General features: G+C 35.1%; 1 protein-coding gene across 2 annotated transcripts in view; it reads right to left on the reverse strand.

Annotated features, from left to right (window-relative positions):
- Positions 1–19,306, reverse strand: part of PTPRQ (protein tyrosine phosphatase receptor type Q) — a gene marked incomplete at both ends in the record, with an annotated part of 256,731 nt that overhangs the window by 88,168 nt on the left and 149,257 nt on the right. For both annotated transcript variants that reach the window (XM_080706359.1, XM_080706358.1), the window contains one exon: positions 8,093–8,416. In XM_080706359.1, coding sequence (XP_080562485.1) covers positions 8,093–8,416 — 324 coding nt within the window. The remainder of the gene's footprint in view (positions 1–8,092; positions 8,417–19,306) is intronic.

Below are 19,306 nucleotides of genomic sequence, written 5' to 3' on the forward strand. Positions count from 1 at the left end.
CAAAAGAGAGATAAAGACTTACGATGCAATACATTCAATACTGTAGAATCAAGCTTTAAGAGATAGGAAAGGGGAGCAAAGCATTTCTTGAAAGATTTTAAAAGGAGAAACTTAACATAAAAGGAAACTGCATCTGATCTCAAAAGAGGAAGATGAAAGAATAGTTAAAAATTTGCAGCAGAAAGAAGGAGCTATGCATGTATGAGGAATATAAACCAAAGCATAACTGCCTTCTATTACTTCTAAAGTATATGTTTTACATGCAGGCAAACAAAAATCTCCAGAGATTCAACAGAGAGATGACATAGTCAGATAAGTATATTCAAAATCTGAGTTCAAGTAAAAAACAGAAAATAGGAAAACAAAGACCATTAGATATCTTTTGTAATAAGGTAGGAGATGAATATTGAATCTGGATTTAGAGATACTAAGAAAAAATAAATAGATATGAGAAGTATTTAGAAAAAATAGTAGAATTTAGTTATTGACGTGTGGGGGTTGAGAGTAGCTAAAATTAATAAAAAATGATTTCTAGGTTGCTGGTGTGAGGGCCGGGCCAACAGTGGTAGAACATAGCACAGCAGGGGAGGTACGGGAGAAAAACATTGGCAGTGGGGCAGGGGCAGTGATAACATGAAGTTTGAGATGTTTGTGGAAACCTAAGTGGTCACTCAAATAACTGTAATATGCAGGTCTAGAGAAAAGACATGTCTTGAGTTATATACTTGAGAGTTTAGGGTGAATCCTTTAGAAAACTTTCAACAGCATCTGACTAGTTTTGCAGAAGTATAATCATCATGCCTAGAATAAATTATATTTATTTTCTCTAATGACAATAGGATAAAGCCAATTTTATTATTATTATTATTGTTATTATTATTATTATTACTATTATTTTGTGTGTGTGTGTGTGTGTGTGTGTGTGTGTGTGTGTGTGTGTGGTGCTAGGGATGAAATCCAGGGGCCTTCTACTTCCAGACTACACTCCCACACCTATTTTATATTTTATTTGGAAACAGGGTATCACTAAGTTGCTGAGAGCCTCTCTAAGTAGCTGAGGCTGGCTTTGAACTTGCAGATCCTCCTGCCTCAGCCTCCCAAGAGCAGGGATTACAAGCGTGCACCTCCACGCCTGGCGGATAAAGTCAGTTTTTAAATTGCACTGCCACAGCTGGGCATGGTGGCACATGCTTATAATTCCAGAATTTGGGAGGCTGAGACTGGAGGACTGCAGCTTAGCAGCTAGCCTCCACAACTTAATGAGGCTCTTTGTAGCTTATTGAGACCATTTCAAAATGAAAATAAAATAAGGCTATAGGTATAGCACAGGGGTAGAATGCTTCGGGGTTCAATCCCCAGTGTCACACACACACACACACACACACACACACACACACACACACAATTGCACTGCCACCAAATGAGTTTCTATACACTTGGATTTTATTTATTTATTTGGTGAGTTAGTTATGGCTAACATTGCTTATCCTTATACAATTGCTGCTTTATACAAAAGATCAATTCTACCTGTGCCACTATAATATTGGTCACATTATAACTGCATTATATAGTTTAGAATAAACAAAAAATAATCGAAACTATAATAAAGCATCAACAATGTACTTTATGTCAAAGTGTATTCTTTTTAATTATTATTCCATAGAAACTTCTTTGATGAGGCATGTTTTGTTAAATTTCTTTTTTTTTTTTAACCTAACAGATGTTTGGGTAGTTAAAATTCCTCATCAGTATGGTATCCTGTGGTTTTCACAACCTAAGTGTTACCCCAGGAATTTCCCTTCCTTGCTGTCTTCCAGTCCTGGTGGTCTATAGGAGATGCACATTATGAGAGTCCCATTTCATTTAATACTAATTTCACACTCACACTCCTTTAAAGTTGTACATTTTTCTCAGCATTATCCCTATTGTACATCACACTAATATTTAAGATTTCCATTTTATATTCTCCCTCAAATGCACAGCTCAAATTGCTTTTGAGTATATAGATAACCAGAAAAATAAGAGATGAGTAAAACAGTCCACAAGACTTTAATGTTTCAAGTCAAATATCTCTGCCTTTTGTGATTCCTATGGTTTTTATCTAGGAACACACAGCATGAAGTCAAGCTATGGTTATTATGCAGACGATTTAAGGAGAATAACAATTTGGCTTCAAGTATCTAGATCACAGGATATGGGAGAAAAAAATGTTGGCTTGAGTTGGCCAAATGCTGTTGCTTTTATTCACTGTGTTTCATAATTACAGAATCAGATTCAGAGAGTAACCTGATTTAATTCCCAGCTTGTGTGTGGCTCTGCTCCCTGGATCCTCACTTCCCTTGCTCTTCATTAGGGGTTCAGAGGGAGTTAATAATAACATATCATCTTATGCTATGAGCCATTCTAGAACATTTTATAACATTTACTATTCACACTGGGCAGTCTTTCATTTGAACAACCTTAAATTTTGAACAATTTAATTTCAGACTAGCCACCAAACACTCATTCTTTACTGAGAAGTTCTGGGTTTTGACAAGATGTTATTTTAGTGAGTGCTTGGGTACAACTTGATGCCATCAGGACAAAATGCACACTCATCTTAAATAGCAATTTTATATTTTTGTTCAGTACTATCTCTAATTCAGAGAAATGGTTAATTGTTATTATTTTAGCTCGTCAAATAATGAAATAACATTCCATTTTGAATCAATGACAAATAATACAAAACACTGTTTTTTTTAACCAGATTGCTTTGTAAAATGTCCCTTTATTAGCAGAATCAATGTCTAAATGTTACTTACTTTGACTATTAAAAAATGTCACTGCTCTTCAAGATTTTTTGCTTGACTTCTAAGTTCTCTATTCTTATACTATATGTTATTTTATATGTATTATATTGCAATGATATATGTTGTATCTTTTTTCTATCATATAAAACACAATATTAGATTATCTATTGTGGGCTTCATAAAATAAATTCTTTACCATGTAATTATAAAACTCTGAAATTCATATATATTTAGCATTAGAAAAATGTCTCCTTGAGCTGGGTATGGTAGCACATGCCTGTAATTCCAGTACTTGGGAGGCTGAGACAAGAGGATCTCAGGTTCAAGGCCAGCTTTAGCAACATAGCAAGAATCTCAGAAAACTAGTGAGACCCTATTTCAAGAATAAATATAAAAAGGGCTGGGTGGGTAGCTTAGAGGTAGAAAGCTACTGGGTTCAATCCCTAGTAATAGATACACACACACACACACACACACACACACACACACACAGAGAGAGAGAGAGAGAGAGAGAGAGAGAGAGAGAGAGAGAGAGAGAGAGAGAGAGAGAGAGAGACAAAATGAAGAGGGAAGAAATGAAGGAATAGAGTCCCTTCCCCTATTAAAGAAAAAAAATCCTTTAATTTCTTAAACTTAAAAGACATGTAACCAACTCACTGTCATCATTTTAACAGTAAGTAATTTATTATGCTCATGCACACATGACTACTCTTTTGTAAAGCTATGAATTTTTGAGAATGCCAAGAAATCTGCCCATCTGTTATAAAGATGTTGAAATATTCATTTCTTTATTCACCTTTCTCTTCAGATGACAGTGGTTAGAAAGTTTTCTGAGCAACTAAAACTCTTAGATTGTCTGTGTACCTATTGTTCTCTGTTTCCAGTTACTTAGATTAGAATAGTTATTTCTTCTAAACACCAGTAGGTTCAAAATAACCAGACTTCTTAATTAATCCCAAATTAAATTTGATTTCCCATATGTCCCCCAGAAAAAAAATATGGGCATAAATCTCAAAATAATGAATGAATAAAGGAAGCAGGAAGCAGTATTCAGTCCACTCAAGGAAGTCGAGCGTACCAGGTAGGAGGAATAATACTCAGCTGGAAAGACTTGAGAGTGTGGGATCATTTAATAATCAAACTTGCCAGTTTTGCTTGCCAGCTTCCAAACTGACCATATTATATGTTGTTTTGTGCTTATTAAACACAATATAATAGTATTGTTTCTTGGGGGAAAATGGTACATTTACAAAGTCCACTCCAGCTATGTTGCAGCAGGTAGAACAGGTACTCCCTGAGTGAGATGCTCCTCAGAAGCAAGATGGAACCCTTCATGGCAGAAAATACACAGGCACAGGGATGTTTTAACCAAGGATTATGAATGAGCTGTCCACAGGCCAAATCTGTTATGCGTGGATAGGACAACTGAATGATGTTTTTAATTCTTAAAAAATAGTTGCAAACAAGAAATTGAGTCTTTTTCATAAAGATATTTAACTTTTCTGTTCCATGAAAACATCAGTAGTCCTAATAGGATAGGTTTCAGCCCCAGTAGCATGGGTTGTATATAGGATAAAAATCAACCAGAGGTAAGTGGTGGCCTCCCCTTTAAACAATACATTCTCTATTAATTTGTCATGTTCTCCAACACTCTGAACATTTTTCTGAGCTAGCTTCATTTATTATGGCATCCAGCTGACTATTTCAACTAACTTCCATTTCTTGAGGCTTTAATGTTTGTTTAGTCAAATACCTCACTTTCCTATCAAATCTGCACTTATGATTTTACCTACTTCTATCAGCTAAAGCAACTAACGTCCCTAACTTTAGTCATATTCTAATGTGTATCATCTGTTATTTTCTTGTTTTAATAGTTTTTTTCCCTCTCAAATTAGTGGGTTAAAAATAACCATTCTTAAGCCTGGTGTGGTGGCGCACGCTTGTAATCCCCGCTCTTGAGAGGCGGAGACAGGAGGATCACGCAGGTTCAAAGCCAGCCGCACTGGCTTAAGAGACCCTGTTTCCAAATAAAAAATATAAAAAATAGGTCTTGGAGTGTAGCCCGGAGGTAGAAGGCTTTCCAGGAACCCTGGTAACACACACACACACACACACACACACACATACATACACACACACACACACACACACACACACACACCATTCTTATTGACTATATACTCAAATCAGCAGGTTTAAATTAGCATTCTTATTAGCTAGTCCCAAGCTGAATTTTATATTTCAGCATACTTTTCTTTGTTATGACATAATCATCTTCATAATCACCTACACAGGAAAACAGTTTCTTCTCCTTTAACCACTATAGCTTCTTCAACTGAGTTTAATTCACCCCAAAATGTCTATGGAATATCAGATAGTATTCTAGGTAATAAGGAAATAATAATACTCAAGGAAGTCTTTAAAACCAAACAAATACAAATTTTAAAGTGATTAGCTAATGCCGGGTGTGGTGGCGCACGCTTGTAATCCCAGCATTCAGGAGGCTGAGAAGGGAGGATCGTGGTTCGCGGACAGCCTCAGCTACTTAGTGAGGCCCTCTGCAACTCAGTGAGACCCGGTTTCAAAATAAAGAATAAAAAATAGGGCAGGGGGTGTAGCTCAGAGGTTAAGTGCCCCTGGATTCCATCCCCAGACCCGCAAAAAAAAAAAAAAAAAGATTAGCTATTAAAAGTATTCATTATAATAAGATGACATTATATAAAATTATTCTATGGCTATTTTAGATTCAGTAGCCAGGGAGATTTATTCTGAGCAGCGATCCTTCAAGTAGGAATCTCTACAGAAATCTTTTTCTGCTCAGATGAAGAACGCTGTGCAAAAACATTTCAGCCAAATGGAATGGAGAATGCAAAGGCCCACATTCTAGGTATTCAGTATGTTCAAGAAGCCAAAGAAAAAAAAATTGTTTAACATGATTATAAAGTAAAAGTAAGGGGGAAAGGGTCAGACTTAATATTAAAAGTATTAGGTAAGATCTAGGTCATTTTAGGCTGTGTTGATCATGTTAAGAAATTGGAACTTTATTGCCAGTGCTATGGGGATTCCATTAGCTAGCTTTAAACAAGATTGTGACATTAGTTGTTTCAGGTATAAAAATGTAATCCTGACAGCTCAGGAGTTCAAGTCAGCTCAGCACAGTAGTAACTGTCAGGAAGGGTTGGATTAATGCAAATGAAGGGTCCTGTTCCCATGACAAGGTTCAAATGAATCACTGGCAGAACTGAGGAGCAAGGGAACACTGCCTGGATTTTTATTTTCTGTAATCAGATGAAAGATAGTATACTTTGCTGAGAAAAACTAAAGGATGAAAAGGTTTGATACTTAGAATATGTTAATTTTGAGGGGTTTATTTGGCATGCCTGCTCAGTGATAATAGTAAACTAGGTAAATATACTGATCTGCAATTCTGGGAGCATTCAAGACAAGAAGCAGAGATCTCAGAATAATCAGTGTATAGGCAGATTTTAAAAACACAGGGCAAAAGAAGGGAAGACCTTCCAGGGGCTGTGCACTTGCAAAGAATAGAGAAGACCAGAAATAGATCTATGGTCACTCCAAGACCTAGAGTTAAAAAAAAAAAAACACAACAAAAAAGAGTGTGAGGGGAATTCAGCAGAGAAGGTGGGAAAGGGGTACTAAGAAGGTAGAAAAAAATCAGAAGATCAAATTTTACAGAAACCAAATGGCAAACTGCCAAAAAGTAGAGCTGGTTGAACAATGTATTTGAGGCTGGGTTATTAGGATTCTATTAAATATTATATTACATGAATAAATATTAATGAGACATTCACTACTATAAACATGATGCCAGGCTGGGGAACCTAAACTCTGGGGGGAACCTTAACTAGAGATACATTTAGTGACATAAAGTCTTTAGATGAAAACTTATTTCACTATCTGTAATGCAGTAAATACCTGTCACTGAAAATCTAGTGTATGTGCAGTTTTTGTACATGTGTGTTTGTGCATTACTCTACTTTTAGGTACCAAGATAAAATATGAAAATATTGTAAAAAAAATGGGATTTGGGTTCGAAAAGAATCACTAAGAGTCTTGGTTAAGAGAGGAAAATGGCATCAGAAGCCCCATGTTTTCAGGATTTATATGAGGTGGTATTCGGATGGGTGACCCAGAAAACCTAACACTTACTCTGGAGGGCTGTAGTAGAAACGGCATGCCAGAGGATGCAGCCATTGTTCAGAGCTCTGGTTTGCAAGACTTGACATGCAACTTATTTGGACAGAATTCCCACTCTATGCAGACAGGGTTCAAGATAAGTAATAGAAGCTTACTTACTTAACTATGCTAATGATAATATATAAGCAAGCAATTTTAAAATATAAATTAAGCTGTAGGAATAAATTACACTAACAGTTTGAGTGATTTCTATGGGAAAACATTTAAAGAGTGTTTTCCTGAATGTACAAGTCCTGAAAGATGTGTACACAGCAGAATAATTTTGAGAAATTATTCATGCTCTATGTATTTTATTTTTCTTCTCCCTGTCTCAAGGAGGGAGTCAAATACGCGGTATTTCTGCCTCTCAGAATTTTGCTTAGAAAAAACACACAAACTGAAAAACTGTTTATAGATCCATTAAGGTTATTACATTTTTATGGGTGGTGTGTGTATGTGTGTTTGTAAGCCTGAATTCATTAAGAGATTTAAAAGGACAGCTTAAAACCAGGTGGTGTGGAGCACGTTTGCAATTCTAGTAGGTGGGAGGCTTAGACTGGAGTACCTCAGGTTTAAGGAGAGCCTCGGCAATTTAGTGAGGCTCTCAGCAATGTAGTGAAACCCTGTTTCCAAGTAAGAAGTAAAATCGGACTGAGGATGTAATTTGGAGGTAGAATATCTCTGGGTTCAATTCCTAGTACCACAAAAATAATTAAATAAATATAAAAATAAATAAAAGGCCAGTTTAAAAATAGCACAACCTCCAGATAGGAAGGAAAAATATAAGCACTGATCAAGGGCACTATATGAGTATGGCTTAATGTTTGTCCACAAGAGACCCTTCCCATAATGTTTTATGGAAAATTTTGGTGAAATTCTGGGAGTTTAAGAAAACCCCTACATCACTGAAATTTAATTACCCATTAGGTTTCATTTACATTAAAACATAATGCAATTCCATACATTATCTTTTATTCTAGCTTATTTTTATGTTTAATGATTTTTATGTTCAATTATTTTATGCACAACTGGATCAAGTAGAAATCACTAGTATGTAGATAAAAATATAACAGAAACCAGAAGGTACATGTCAGGATTATACTTACGACCAGGCAGGGTTTGTGCAGAAATCCAATTAGATGCATTGCTATAGCCAGCATTGGTGCTGGCAGCCACTCGGAATCTATACCATCTAAATTTCTTCAATCCATGTACCGTCTCTTCAGTCAGGTCAGCTTCATAGAGATATTGGGTCATTTCATACTCAACACATTCTTCAGTGTCCCATTCTCTGCATTTTTGAGCACGAAGTTGAATGGTTATCTTGTAATTTTGGAAATAGCCAAGGATAGTTTCAGGTTGTATCCATGTCAATGTTGCACTAGTTGACTGAACATTAGAAAGAGCAATATTTGTGGGAATACTAGGAACTAAAAAAAAAAAAAAAAAGGGGGGGAAATTTAAAAACAATTGGAATTATCAAACACATTTTAAACAGAAGGAAGAAATGAAAATTAAAAATACTTTATTATGATGTACCTAATGAAGACCTATCAAGATTACTATAGCACTTAGCTTGATATTTCCACCTTGCAGGGACCACCATCTCAAATTGTGGAGGACAAAACCATTGTAATTTTTTGATTCCTAATTTTGCTGCCAAATCCACTCATGTGTGGCTTATAGAAACACTTTGGCTTCATGTAAAGGCAATAATTTTACTGGAACAAAAGAAAGTTGCATGCTTATATTCCCCTAACTGCTTCCCTAAATATGGCCTGTTCCCAGGAAAGAAATATATATATTAGGACTGTGGATGGAACCCAGGGGCATTCTACCTATGTGCTACACCCCACACCCTACTTTTTATTCTTTAGTGGATGGAACCCAGGGGCATTCTACCTATGTGCTACACCCCACACCCTACTTTTTATTCTTTATTTTGAAACAGGGTCTCACTGACTTGCGGTAGCTGAGGCTGTCTGCAAACCCATGATCCTCCTGGTATTACAAGCATGTGCCACTATGTCCAGCTGGAACTTTTTAATATTTAAGTGTCTAGATAGACATAAGCACATTTTCCACACAGTGTCAGTTATAAGGCAATTTAAAATAAACAAGATGACCAGATGAATTAATTTATATAGTTAAATTTTTATTTTATCTTGTTTATATTTAATTTATTTATATTTTTTTATTTTTTGAGGGTCTGGGAATGGAACCCAGGGGCATTTGACCACCAAGCTACACCCCCTGACCTATTTTTTATTCTTTTGTTTGAAACAGGGTCTCACTAAGTTGCAGAGGGCCTCACTAAGTAGCTGTGGCTATCTACAAACCGTGATCCTCGGGTCTCAGCCTCCTAAATGCTGGGATTACAAGCGTGTGCCACCACGACTGGCTTCTTCTTTATATTTAGAATTTATAAACCCCTTTCTAGGTCATCATCCAGAACACTGACATTAGTATACAGACTAAGGTATCATTAGTATCGTTAAGTATAGCCCTACTTGAAGTCATACTACACATTGGTTTGCTGAATGCAAACTCTGTATCAGGCTTCAAACCTGGTGTTGGGAACTCAAGATACAATAAAGATCATGTCCTGTCTTTAAGAGATGTTTTATTGTGAAAATAATATATGCATGCTATGGTTAGAAATATGAAAGATCAATGAATTAAGCAGAATTGAAACTTGTCTCAACCACCAAGATAAAAAAATGATAACAATGGTTTACACAAAAATTGCATAATTCAAGAGAACTATGTTAATATTCACACTTTAAAATAGAGAAACTGAATATTCAGAAAACTCTCCAAATGAATTAGTTGTCTGAAATTTCATTGCTCAGTATTCAATAATTATCTAATGAGCAACTAATAGTTTAGGTACTACTGTAGGTCCTAAAAATACAATGAACAAAAATGAACAAAAATCTCTGCCCATGAGAAGTTTACATTAGTAAGGGCTATCTGCAACAAAAATATAAATGATTATTATATATAGTAGTTAGAATATTATCACTGTTATGGGGGGAAATAAGGGAAGAAGGAGGGAAAGCTCTAGGCATACTGACTTTTTTCTTTCTTTCTTTTTTTTGGTACTATGGATTGAACTCAGTGGCGTTCTACCTCTAAGCTATACTCACAGGCTTTTTCCTTTTTATTTTGAAATAAGGTCTTACAGAGTTTCTACAGTCCTTTACTAAGTTGCTGAGGCTCACCTCAAACCCACAATCTTTCTGTATCAGCCTTCTAAGTACTGGGATTTTAGGCATGCATCACCGTGCCTGGCTTATAATAACATTTTATTTTATTTTATTTTATTTTATTTTGGTGGTACTGGGGGTGGAACCCAGATGCTTTCTACCTCCGGGCTATACTCCCAGATCTATTTTATATTTTATTTGAAAACAGGGTCTCACTAAGTTGCTGAGAGCCTCACTAAGTACCTGAGGCTGGCTTTGAACCTGTGCAATCCTCCTGTTTTAGCCTCCAAAGCACAGGGATTACAAGCATGTGCCAACACACCCAGCTTATAACATGTTAGATCAGGTGGTCAGAGAAGGCCTCGACCATTAGAAGACATTACGTTTCTGATGAAGGTATGGATATAACTATATAAATATTTCAGAGACAAACTGTAAAGCAGAAACACCATTATTAAAGGCTCCAAGATAGAAGAATGCCGGAGAGACTAACTGGAGCTGAGGTCTGAGGAGAGACACTGAAGGCCACATTGTGTATGTTATTGTAGGGCATTATTATGGCTTTCATTTGAGCAGAAGAGTGACAAGCTCCAACATACGTTTTCCCCAAATCACTGTTGCTACTGAGTTGAGAACAGACTGAAGGGAGACAAGGTGGAAACAAGGAGACTAATTGGGATGTGCTCCAATGTCAATACAAAAGATCATGGTGGTCTGGACTGTGATGGCAGCAGCATCAGTGAAGAGGAGATCCAGGCTAGATCCTGAAGTAGGACCGACAGGATTTGCTGATGTGTGGCATGGGAGGTATGAGAGAGGTAGGGGAGTAAAGGAAGGTCTAAAGGTCTTAGCATTGAGCAAGTAAATCACTGACAACCGAGGGGGGTGACTGTGGAAGAAGTCGACTTTGGGGCAAGATTATCAAGCATTTATTTTGAGCGTGTTAGCTTTGAAATGCCTCTCATGCATCTTAAAGAAGATGTCTAATGGCAGAAGGAACCTTGAATGTGTAGAATGAGGTCTAGATTTGAAATAAAATTTTGAGTTTTGCTTGCATTGCTACTGAATTGTCTACTGACCTATTATATATAGATAAGATATATTATATATATGTAAGATATATTTGCCCAAAACTGGAAGAGAAAATCAATGGAAAACAATCATTACATTTCTTAAAGTCATAAGATAAGCTTCAATTACTGTCTTATAAAACTAATACTTACCAAATCTGAAGCATTTAATTATTACCTAAAAGATAGCATTATAAACAAAATACTTGATATACTTCTAATATATATTGTTTTTATCTTTACTTACCATGAAGAAAAGCAATGTGAGAAAAAGGTATTTTTAGAAAAAGAATTTCATTTATAAAAGAAGCACAGTTAGATTTGGCAAAGTAGAAATTTCATAATTTAGTCAAATCCCTCAGTCACTAAATTTAAATTCAAGTCATCAGAACATGATGCATATTTTAAAAATATTCTAACGTCTAACGTGAAGCAGAGAAGTGTTATTGATTTGGGGCTTCAGGAAGGGTTTCCAGAAAAGAACTGATATGGGAGATAGGATATTAGTGACTGTAATGATGGAAATCCTTTCATGGGGGGTGATGTGAGTTAAGTCAAGATTTACTCGAGCTTATAATTCCTGATGATTGCGTGACAGCTTAGAGACTTACTGTGTCATAGGATTTATGGAGAGATGGTGAGGCAATGAGATGTTAAGAAATGCATTTTATCAAGTACAGCCTGGTAATTATATTTTGTTTTGTTTCAGTAGTTATGATTGAACCCACAGCCTGCACATTGCTGGGCAAGCACTCTGCAACTGAGCTATACCTTCGGCACTTTTTTTTTTTTTTGGTCTTGAGACAGTCTTGCTAAATTACCCAGGCTGGCCTCAAATTCAGGATCTTCCTGCCTCAGCCTCTCGAGTACCTGGGATTTTAGGCTCGCGCCACCACCACGCCCTGAATGACATACATCTTTTTAGGATGAGACCTCTTTCTTTTTTAAAGGCAACAATGGAAACATTTTTATACATTGAGTCCATCTCTTCAAATATCAAATTCCTTCTACTGTCAAAGGCCAAAGAAACACTCTGCTTTTAAAGGACTCAAGTTCAGGCCCACTTGATCAATTTTTATTTTAAAGTTAACTTAATTGGGTTCTTAATTACAGCTGCAGTGTTTGGAACTGGAAGAAGCTGTGTATACACTGCTAGAGATGGTGAAGGATAATTTAATAGGAGACCTAAAGAATAAGGAGTTGCTATTCAGGTAGGTGAAAAGCAATACCCAGTGTGCAAAGAAAGCACATGGCCTTGAAAACCACTGAGGAAGGTTGCTGCGTACAAAAGGAAATAGATGGAAAGAAAGAGGAACATGTAGACAGAAATTATATCGTGTTAAAACATCCAAGCTGAATTTAAGATTTTTATTTCCATCTTAAGTGTTATGAGGATACTCAAAGTATATTATATTGGCCTTTTGTTTTCATTAAAACTTTATGCTGTGTGCATCTATTTCATTATCACTATAAACTACACTATGATGTGAAACTATAATGTACCAATAAAAGTATTTAAAAAAACCTCAAAACTTCATGCTATGTTCTTTCCCCAAAGGAACTAGGGAATATAGACCCTTTTCTTTTTTTATATATATCTTTCATGTACCCTCTCCGCGTTTCAAGTCCCTTTCCTTAGGTTTTGTAAGCCACTAGAGGTGAAGGGGAAAAGGATATATTCTCTAGCCAATGAGAGAGCAAAGGCAAAAGAAGCCGCTTTCTGATCTCATCAGGAGGGATGACTAAATGTCCTGGGTTCTTTAACCAACTTTTTCTTCCATTTTTCAGATATTAAGAAGAAGACTTTAATGACAAATTTTGATGCAAAATGGGGTTTTTTTTGCAAATTAATATTGGTTCAGATGTTAGTAGTCTCCAAATAAATGCTTCAGGAAAGAAAAGGTCAAAATAGAGTATTTTAACCTGAGAAAGAAAGAAGATCAAGGCAAGAGTTATTTCCAACATGGCAATGGGAAGCACAGCAATTTCTGTTTCCTAATGTGTGGCAAGCACAGTGATGAGAAATTGGAACACACAGGCTCTTGATAAGTGTCTATTGACTGTGTGAATAAATCATGGTTCACTGAATCAGTCCTTCATTTTCATGAGACACAAAATCTAGCCCGCATTTTCTATCAGATGCATTTAGAAAGATGAAATAGAAATAAATATAATCTAAGACCAAATATATATTTGGTCTATATACTCATAATTTTTTCACACAAGGCACACTCACAAGTACTCATAAGTGGCCAGCAGTAACCTTCATTTATACCTAGTATCTTCTCTTTTGCTGAACTGTGTGCCTATTTCAAGGCAACTACCCTATTGAATTACAGATACAAAGAGGATTACACCCATTTTAGCATGAAGAATCAGATTTCCATTCTTTAAGAATGACTAAAAACCTCAAACTTTTTCTATCCACAGATGGTACTAATTTGAACACATCATTCCATGTTTCCTGGAGTAATCACACAGCTTGCTTAAATTTTCTAAACATGACTGAACTGTGATGAAGCGATCAACATTAACTGCCAAGGTATTCACTAAATTGCAATTTTTTATTCCTAATTTTTATTGGTAAAATACTTTCATCACAGTTGAAATGATGGTCTGTGGAGCTATATAAGTAAAACATAGAACAGATTTAAATGCGTGCTGATTTTTGGTGACTACTTAGCAAACTTTCCTTAGGAAAGAATGATGTGTATATTATGAAATTATTCTGTAATTTCTACATGTCAGTTATTAGAAGTTATCAACATCTTATGATAGGATTCTGATAGTAGTTTATATTGATTATTCACTGACATAGCTAAGTAGACTAATGTGAAAAACAAGTTTCATCAGTTCTTTTTCTATGACTATATATTTTTATCTTCACACACAGATGTACTCTCTCTTAAGCAAAGCAGATGTCTGAAAATTTATATTTGTGCACTATATTTATAAAACATGCAAAAGTACCAACATAATCTTTCTTAGTTTTCTAAGAATATTTCAGCACTAGAAAGTTTTAATACCTCTACCTCTTAAAACATAAGGTATAGATATATAATCTAAGACTACGAAAATAAAATTATAGTTTGACAACTCTAACAAAGGATGACAATATAAAAATTAAAGTGCTTGTAAAGGGAAAAGTAAATTTTGGTATACCAGATATAAATTTTGCAGTGACTCAAATTTAATCAATAGTATCAGCAGGCCTTGCCTTATATGGGCAGATCACAAGTCTTAAGATGCATATTAGTTTTCATACATATATAAAATAATCTAGTTAATAGAAAGGTAATAGTAACAGAAAATGCTCAATGGGGAGAAGATTTGGGAGTTATAATTTGAATAACAAAGATTGGTAGAGATCTGAAAGAAAAGATACTCAAGTAAGTTGAATATGTTCTCAATAAATAAATGGAAACAAAATGTTTGTCAAGGGCTATGAATTATCTTAGACTAGTGAAAAATAGTCTAAGAAAGTAAGAAGAAAACATGGAAGGCAATGGATGTGGTATTAGTTGAAATGCAATAAAGTTTGAGAGAAGAGTTTAGATGACTGCTACAGGCACTAGAGAACAGACAGAAATTAAATGGTAAAGTACAAACCTGAAGAAAACATTGGGACTATTAAGTTCAAATTTATATAAACGGGTTAGATAGTGTATATATCTAATATAACACAGATTCTAATAATAAAGAATAATTAGTGATGGAACTAAAATAAATACAGAGGAATATTGGCAGAAAGTGATGATTTATTTAGTATGCAAAAAAACAGAAATAAAAATAGAATGAATCCAGGTATTATGTAAACAGACAAAATTTATGTTACTTACAAGTAATTTAATGAACAAATAATTTACAAATAATTTAATGAACAATGTTTTCAACAGCATAATTGCATAATAAGTACTGAGTACTTACTTGGCACTTTCTTATAATGTCTCTCAATGTTAAGTGGATGGAAAAACTTTCAAACATTTTTAGCAAAACTGTTCCTAGGTTGTAATTATAGAGTTCAGGTACACTACTCTCTGGTAGTCTGCTGAATACAGAGATTGGGGAGTAGGTAGAACAGCATTTACCAAAACATACTACATACACATGATTTTTAGGAAAAACTAAAAGCTTAGAATTTTTATACTCATTAGTGTGCCAAATTAAATCATTTTATAATAGTTCATTGTACTTGTATGAAAAAGAACTGAGAAAATATCCACAAATGGGACTAAAATTTACTTAAAAAATAGCTATCTGTTTCAATGCATATACTGATGGATAACTAGGGGTGCCAAAGTCCATGGCATTTAGATATGTTTAATCTTTAATCCTCGTATTATAAAACATACTTTATTAAATTGCTTTCGTAAAACTTCTGAAAAAAAGCTTTTTTGTTTTTATATTATTTTTACTTTTTTGGAGAACACTATGAGGAAAACTGATCATACAAATTCTGTTGGAAGACAAAATGAATTAAAGTCATTAGTTTTGACAGTTCTATATAATATATAATAGCATGAGAGTACTAGAAATGGCAATTTTGATTTAAATGATCTTGAAACAGTTCTTGGGGAGTAATTAGATAGCAGACTTATTATTATAAAGATCACTTCTGTAACATCTAGAGTCCAAATTGAACATTGATGAAGAAATTAGAAACACATACTGATTTGTGGAGATTCACCTGACGATGTATAGCAGAGACAAGCAGAGTTATCTTGGAAGAAGACATTTATATTAGGGTAAGGGATCAAGTAAAACTAATGTGATAGATATCTGCATATATAAGCAACTGCTATCATGATAGTGAATGCTGTTTGGAGGGATACTGGGGATTGAACCTAAGGGCATTCTACCTCTGAGCTACACCCCCAGCCTTATTTTTTATTCTTTATTTTGAAACAGGGTCTCACTGAGTTGCAAAGGATCTCACTAAGTAGTTGAGGGTGGTGGCAAACCAGATCCACCTGTCTCAGCCTCCCAAATGATGGGATTACAAGCGTGGGCCACCACACCCGGCTTGATAGTCAATGCTTTTGAAGAGTGGGTATCGCATCAGAACAGCAGATGATGACGAATGGGTCTCTGATCAAGTCAATAGTTAATGGGCAATGAAAGAGAACAGAAAAAAGGTCAGAAGAAATTCAGATAAACATAGAATGTCTGGCACAAATTGACAATAAATGTTTCTTTAACAAATAAATGAATGAAGTAATGTTCGTATGTATGTATGTATGGCTGGATGTATAGATTTCAAAAGGATGAATGCCATCACTTCAGCTTGTGTTTTAAGGCTACTAAATGAATTTCTCTTTTCTGAAGATCATAACTCTACAGAAAAAAAAAAACTATTAATTAAATGATACAAGTAAAATCCTGGATCTAAATTTCAGAAAAAGATTCATAAGAGAGGATAGATAATTTCAAATTTTCAGTAATTCCATTGGAGGAGGAAGAGATGAAGACAGAGAGAATAAGTAGGATAACACAAAAATGGAAGGAAAAACAACCAATTGAAGATAAAGGATAAAAGGCTAGTTTGAAATGAGGAAGTTTGTGAAGCAATAAGATAATAAAAATAATCTTTGGTTACCAAAATATTTTTAAGAACAAATATTTTGGTGATCAATTTAAAATCAGGCATACTATTAAAATATAAACCCATATTCTATGTACCTATCACCAAATGTTCATTAAGGCAAAGTGCTAGATGTGACTAGAGTTTTTGTCAAAGTCGTGAAGAGATTTCAGATATATATGTATATATATATATATATATATATATCAGTAAAAAATTTTGCAAAAGCAGCAAATTATATCCAAGAATATATCCAAGAATTATATCCAAATATTGCAGCCCCGAACTATAATAAGTGTAGGGGATTCTGAACCTAAAGTTTGTACTAAATTTACTCTTGCAGATATGAACTCATGGACCAGCGAAAGAAAACAAGGCTTTTAGCTTGAGGTGAGAGAGTATATATTATGAGGCTATAAGTGTAGTTGGGCAAAGAGAGAGTCACAAAGGAGTGAGACCCAAACCTTGGGCCTAAACTCTCTTGAAATCCTCTTCTAAAGTCTTACCTATGCATGCATGATAGAGAATCCAAGGGACAAAGTAGAAAACAGAAACCAAAGACCTGAGTAGAAATTTTAACTGCTGTTGATTACAGGGAAGACAGGCTTGGGGTTAAATTATACCAAATTAAGAAACTGATAAACAGCTAAGGCTTCCTACTGAAACTCAAGAAGGGCCATACCTTTGAGTTATTCTATGACCAAGGAGTAAGAAATCAACTCTAAATAAGGGTGAGACTAACATGAAGCATTAAATCACACATCCATGAAATGACTATTCAGTAATTTAATGGCCAATTATGGGGGAAAAAGCTAAAACTCTCCAGAGTTTCTGTAATGTGTCACCAATAATGGTCAGTATAAGTTCAAAAATAACTAGACAGATAAGAAAATCTCTAGTGACAGGAAACGCGACTCACAGTCATGAGGGAAAAATGTCATTAGAAAGATCAAAGGATAGCTAGTTGCAATAATTAATAGTAAATGACCTTACAGAAGCTGTTAGTTTTATTTGACTTAATAAAAATGTGATCATGACTATAGTTCAAATGGGGAATCGAGAAATGAAAACAAGAATAGTAAAACAGAACTAGATGAAAAATACAGAATGTATAAATACAACAGGAGAAATGAAATGCACTATATGTGCTGAATACCAGGACAAAGATGTTAGAGCACAGTCAGTACTTTCCTAATAGATCAGTAGCTCTTCTTTAATTTGAAGAACAAAGAAGAGTGAAAAATTTAACAGACTCAGTCAGTTCAGGGATATCAAAAGGTATGTAATAGAAAGAAGGCAGAATAAGCTCAAATTTTGGAAGCACATTAACTTATAGATAAAAAAATCTCAGTGAACCAAGTGCAAAATAAATGCAATAAAAACCACAGTAACTAATTTGCCAGGCGTGGTGGTGTATGTTTGTAATCCCCGCGCTTGGGAGGCGGAGACAGGAGGATCGCACAGGTTCGAAGCCAGCCTCGCTGGCTTAAGAGACCCTGTTTCCAAATCAAACAAAGTATAAAAACTGAGTCTGGGAGTGTAGCCTGGAGGTAGAAGGGCTTCCAGGAACCCCAGTACCACCAATAAACAAACAAACAAACAAACAAATAAATAAATAAATAAATATGCTAAAGACTTGAGCAAAAACTTAACTAAAGGAGATAAGACAGTGCTCACTTTTCCTCACATTCAATAAAAATTTCACTGCAAGTCCTTTCATCTATAAAATCATTACATACACAACAGATGCTAGTAACCACTCACATTTTTTTTCAAGATTTGTCATTGATTAGCCAATATTTATTTGTTAGCTAATGAGTAGGCAGAAAATTATATAATTGTGTAATTATGTTTCCTCTTCGTCTCCCAGTGATAAATTCATGTGATAATACTGGCAAAAAAAAGATGACAGCAATGAAATACCGTGAAATGTCTGATGTCAATTTACATTGCACATAAATGGAGATTTAGAAGACAAGACTGACTATGAGAATATTAACATTGTTGCTGTTCAAGATGGGCAGTCAGAGCACCTGGTAAAGACCAAGCTGTGGTTGGATGAACACAAAGGAAGTGGTGGTGATGAAAACATGAAGGATGGGGACCATAAGAAGTAATGCTGGCAAGAATGTAACCACGAGGAAAGTCTTGCAGAGATTTTAATACATTGAAAATGCAAAGAATAAAATGCTGGATGCCATTCTGAACTTTGAAAGGTGTATAAGAATTCACCAAGGCACAGAAAAGATGCTTTTTCTCTATCATTAGCTAAAAAATAGGAATAAAAAATAACAACCACTTTTGATAAGTCTTTTAAAAAATTTTAAAACCAGCCAGGTGTGGTGACACATGCTTGTAATCCCCACTCTTGGGAGGCTGAGACAGGAGGATCTCACAGGTTCAAAGCCAGCCTCAGCTACTTAGTGAGGGTCTTGGCTACTTAGTGAGACCCTGTTCCAA

This window comes from Muscardinus avellanarius (assembly GCF_963383645.1).
Source record: "Muscardinus avellanarius genome assembly, chromosome: 11".
Taxonomy (NCBI): domain Eukaryota; kingdom Metazoa; phylum Chordata; class Mammalia; order Rodentia; family Gliridae; genus Muscardinus; species Muscardinus avellanarius.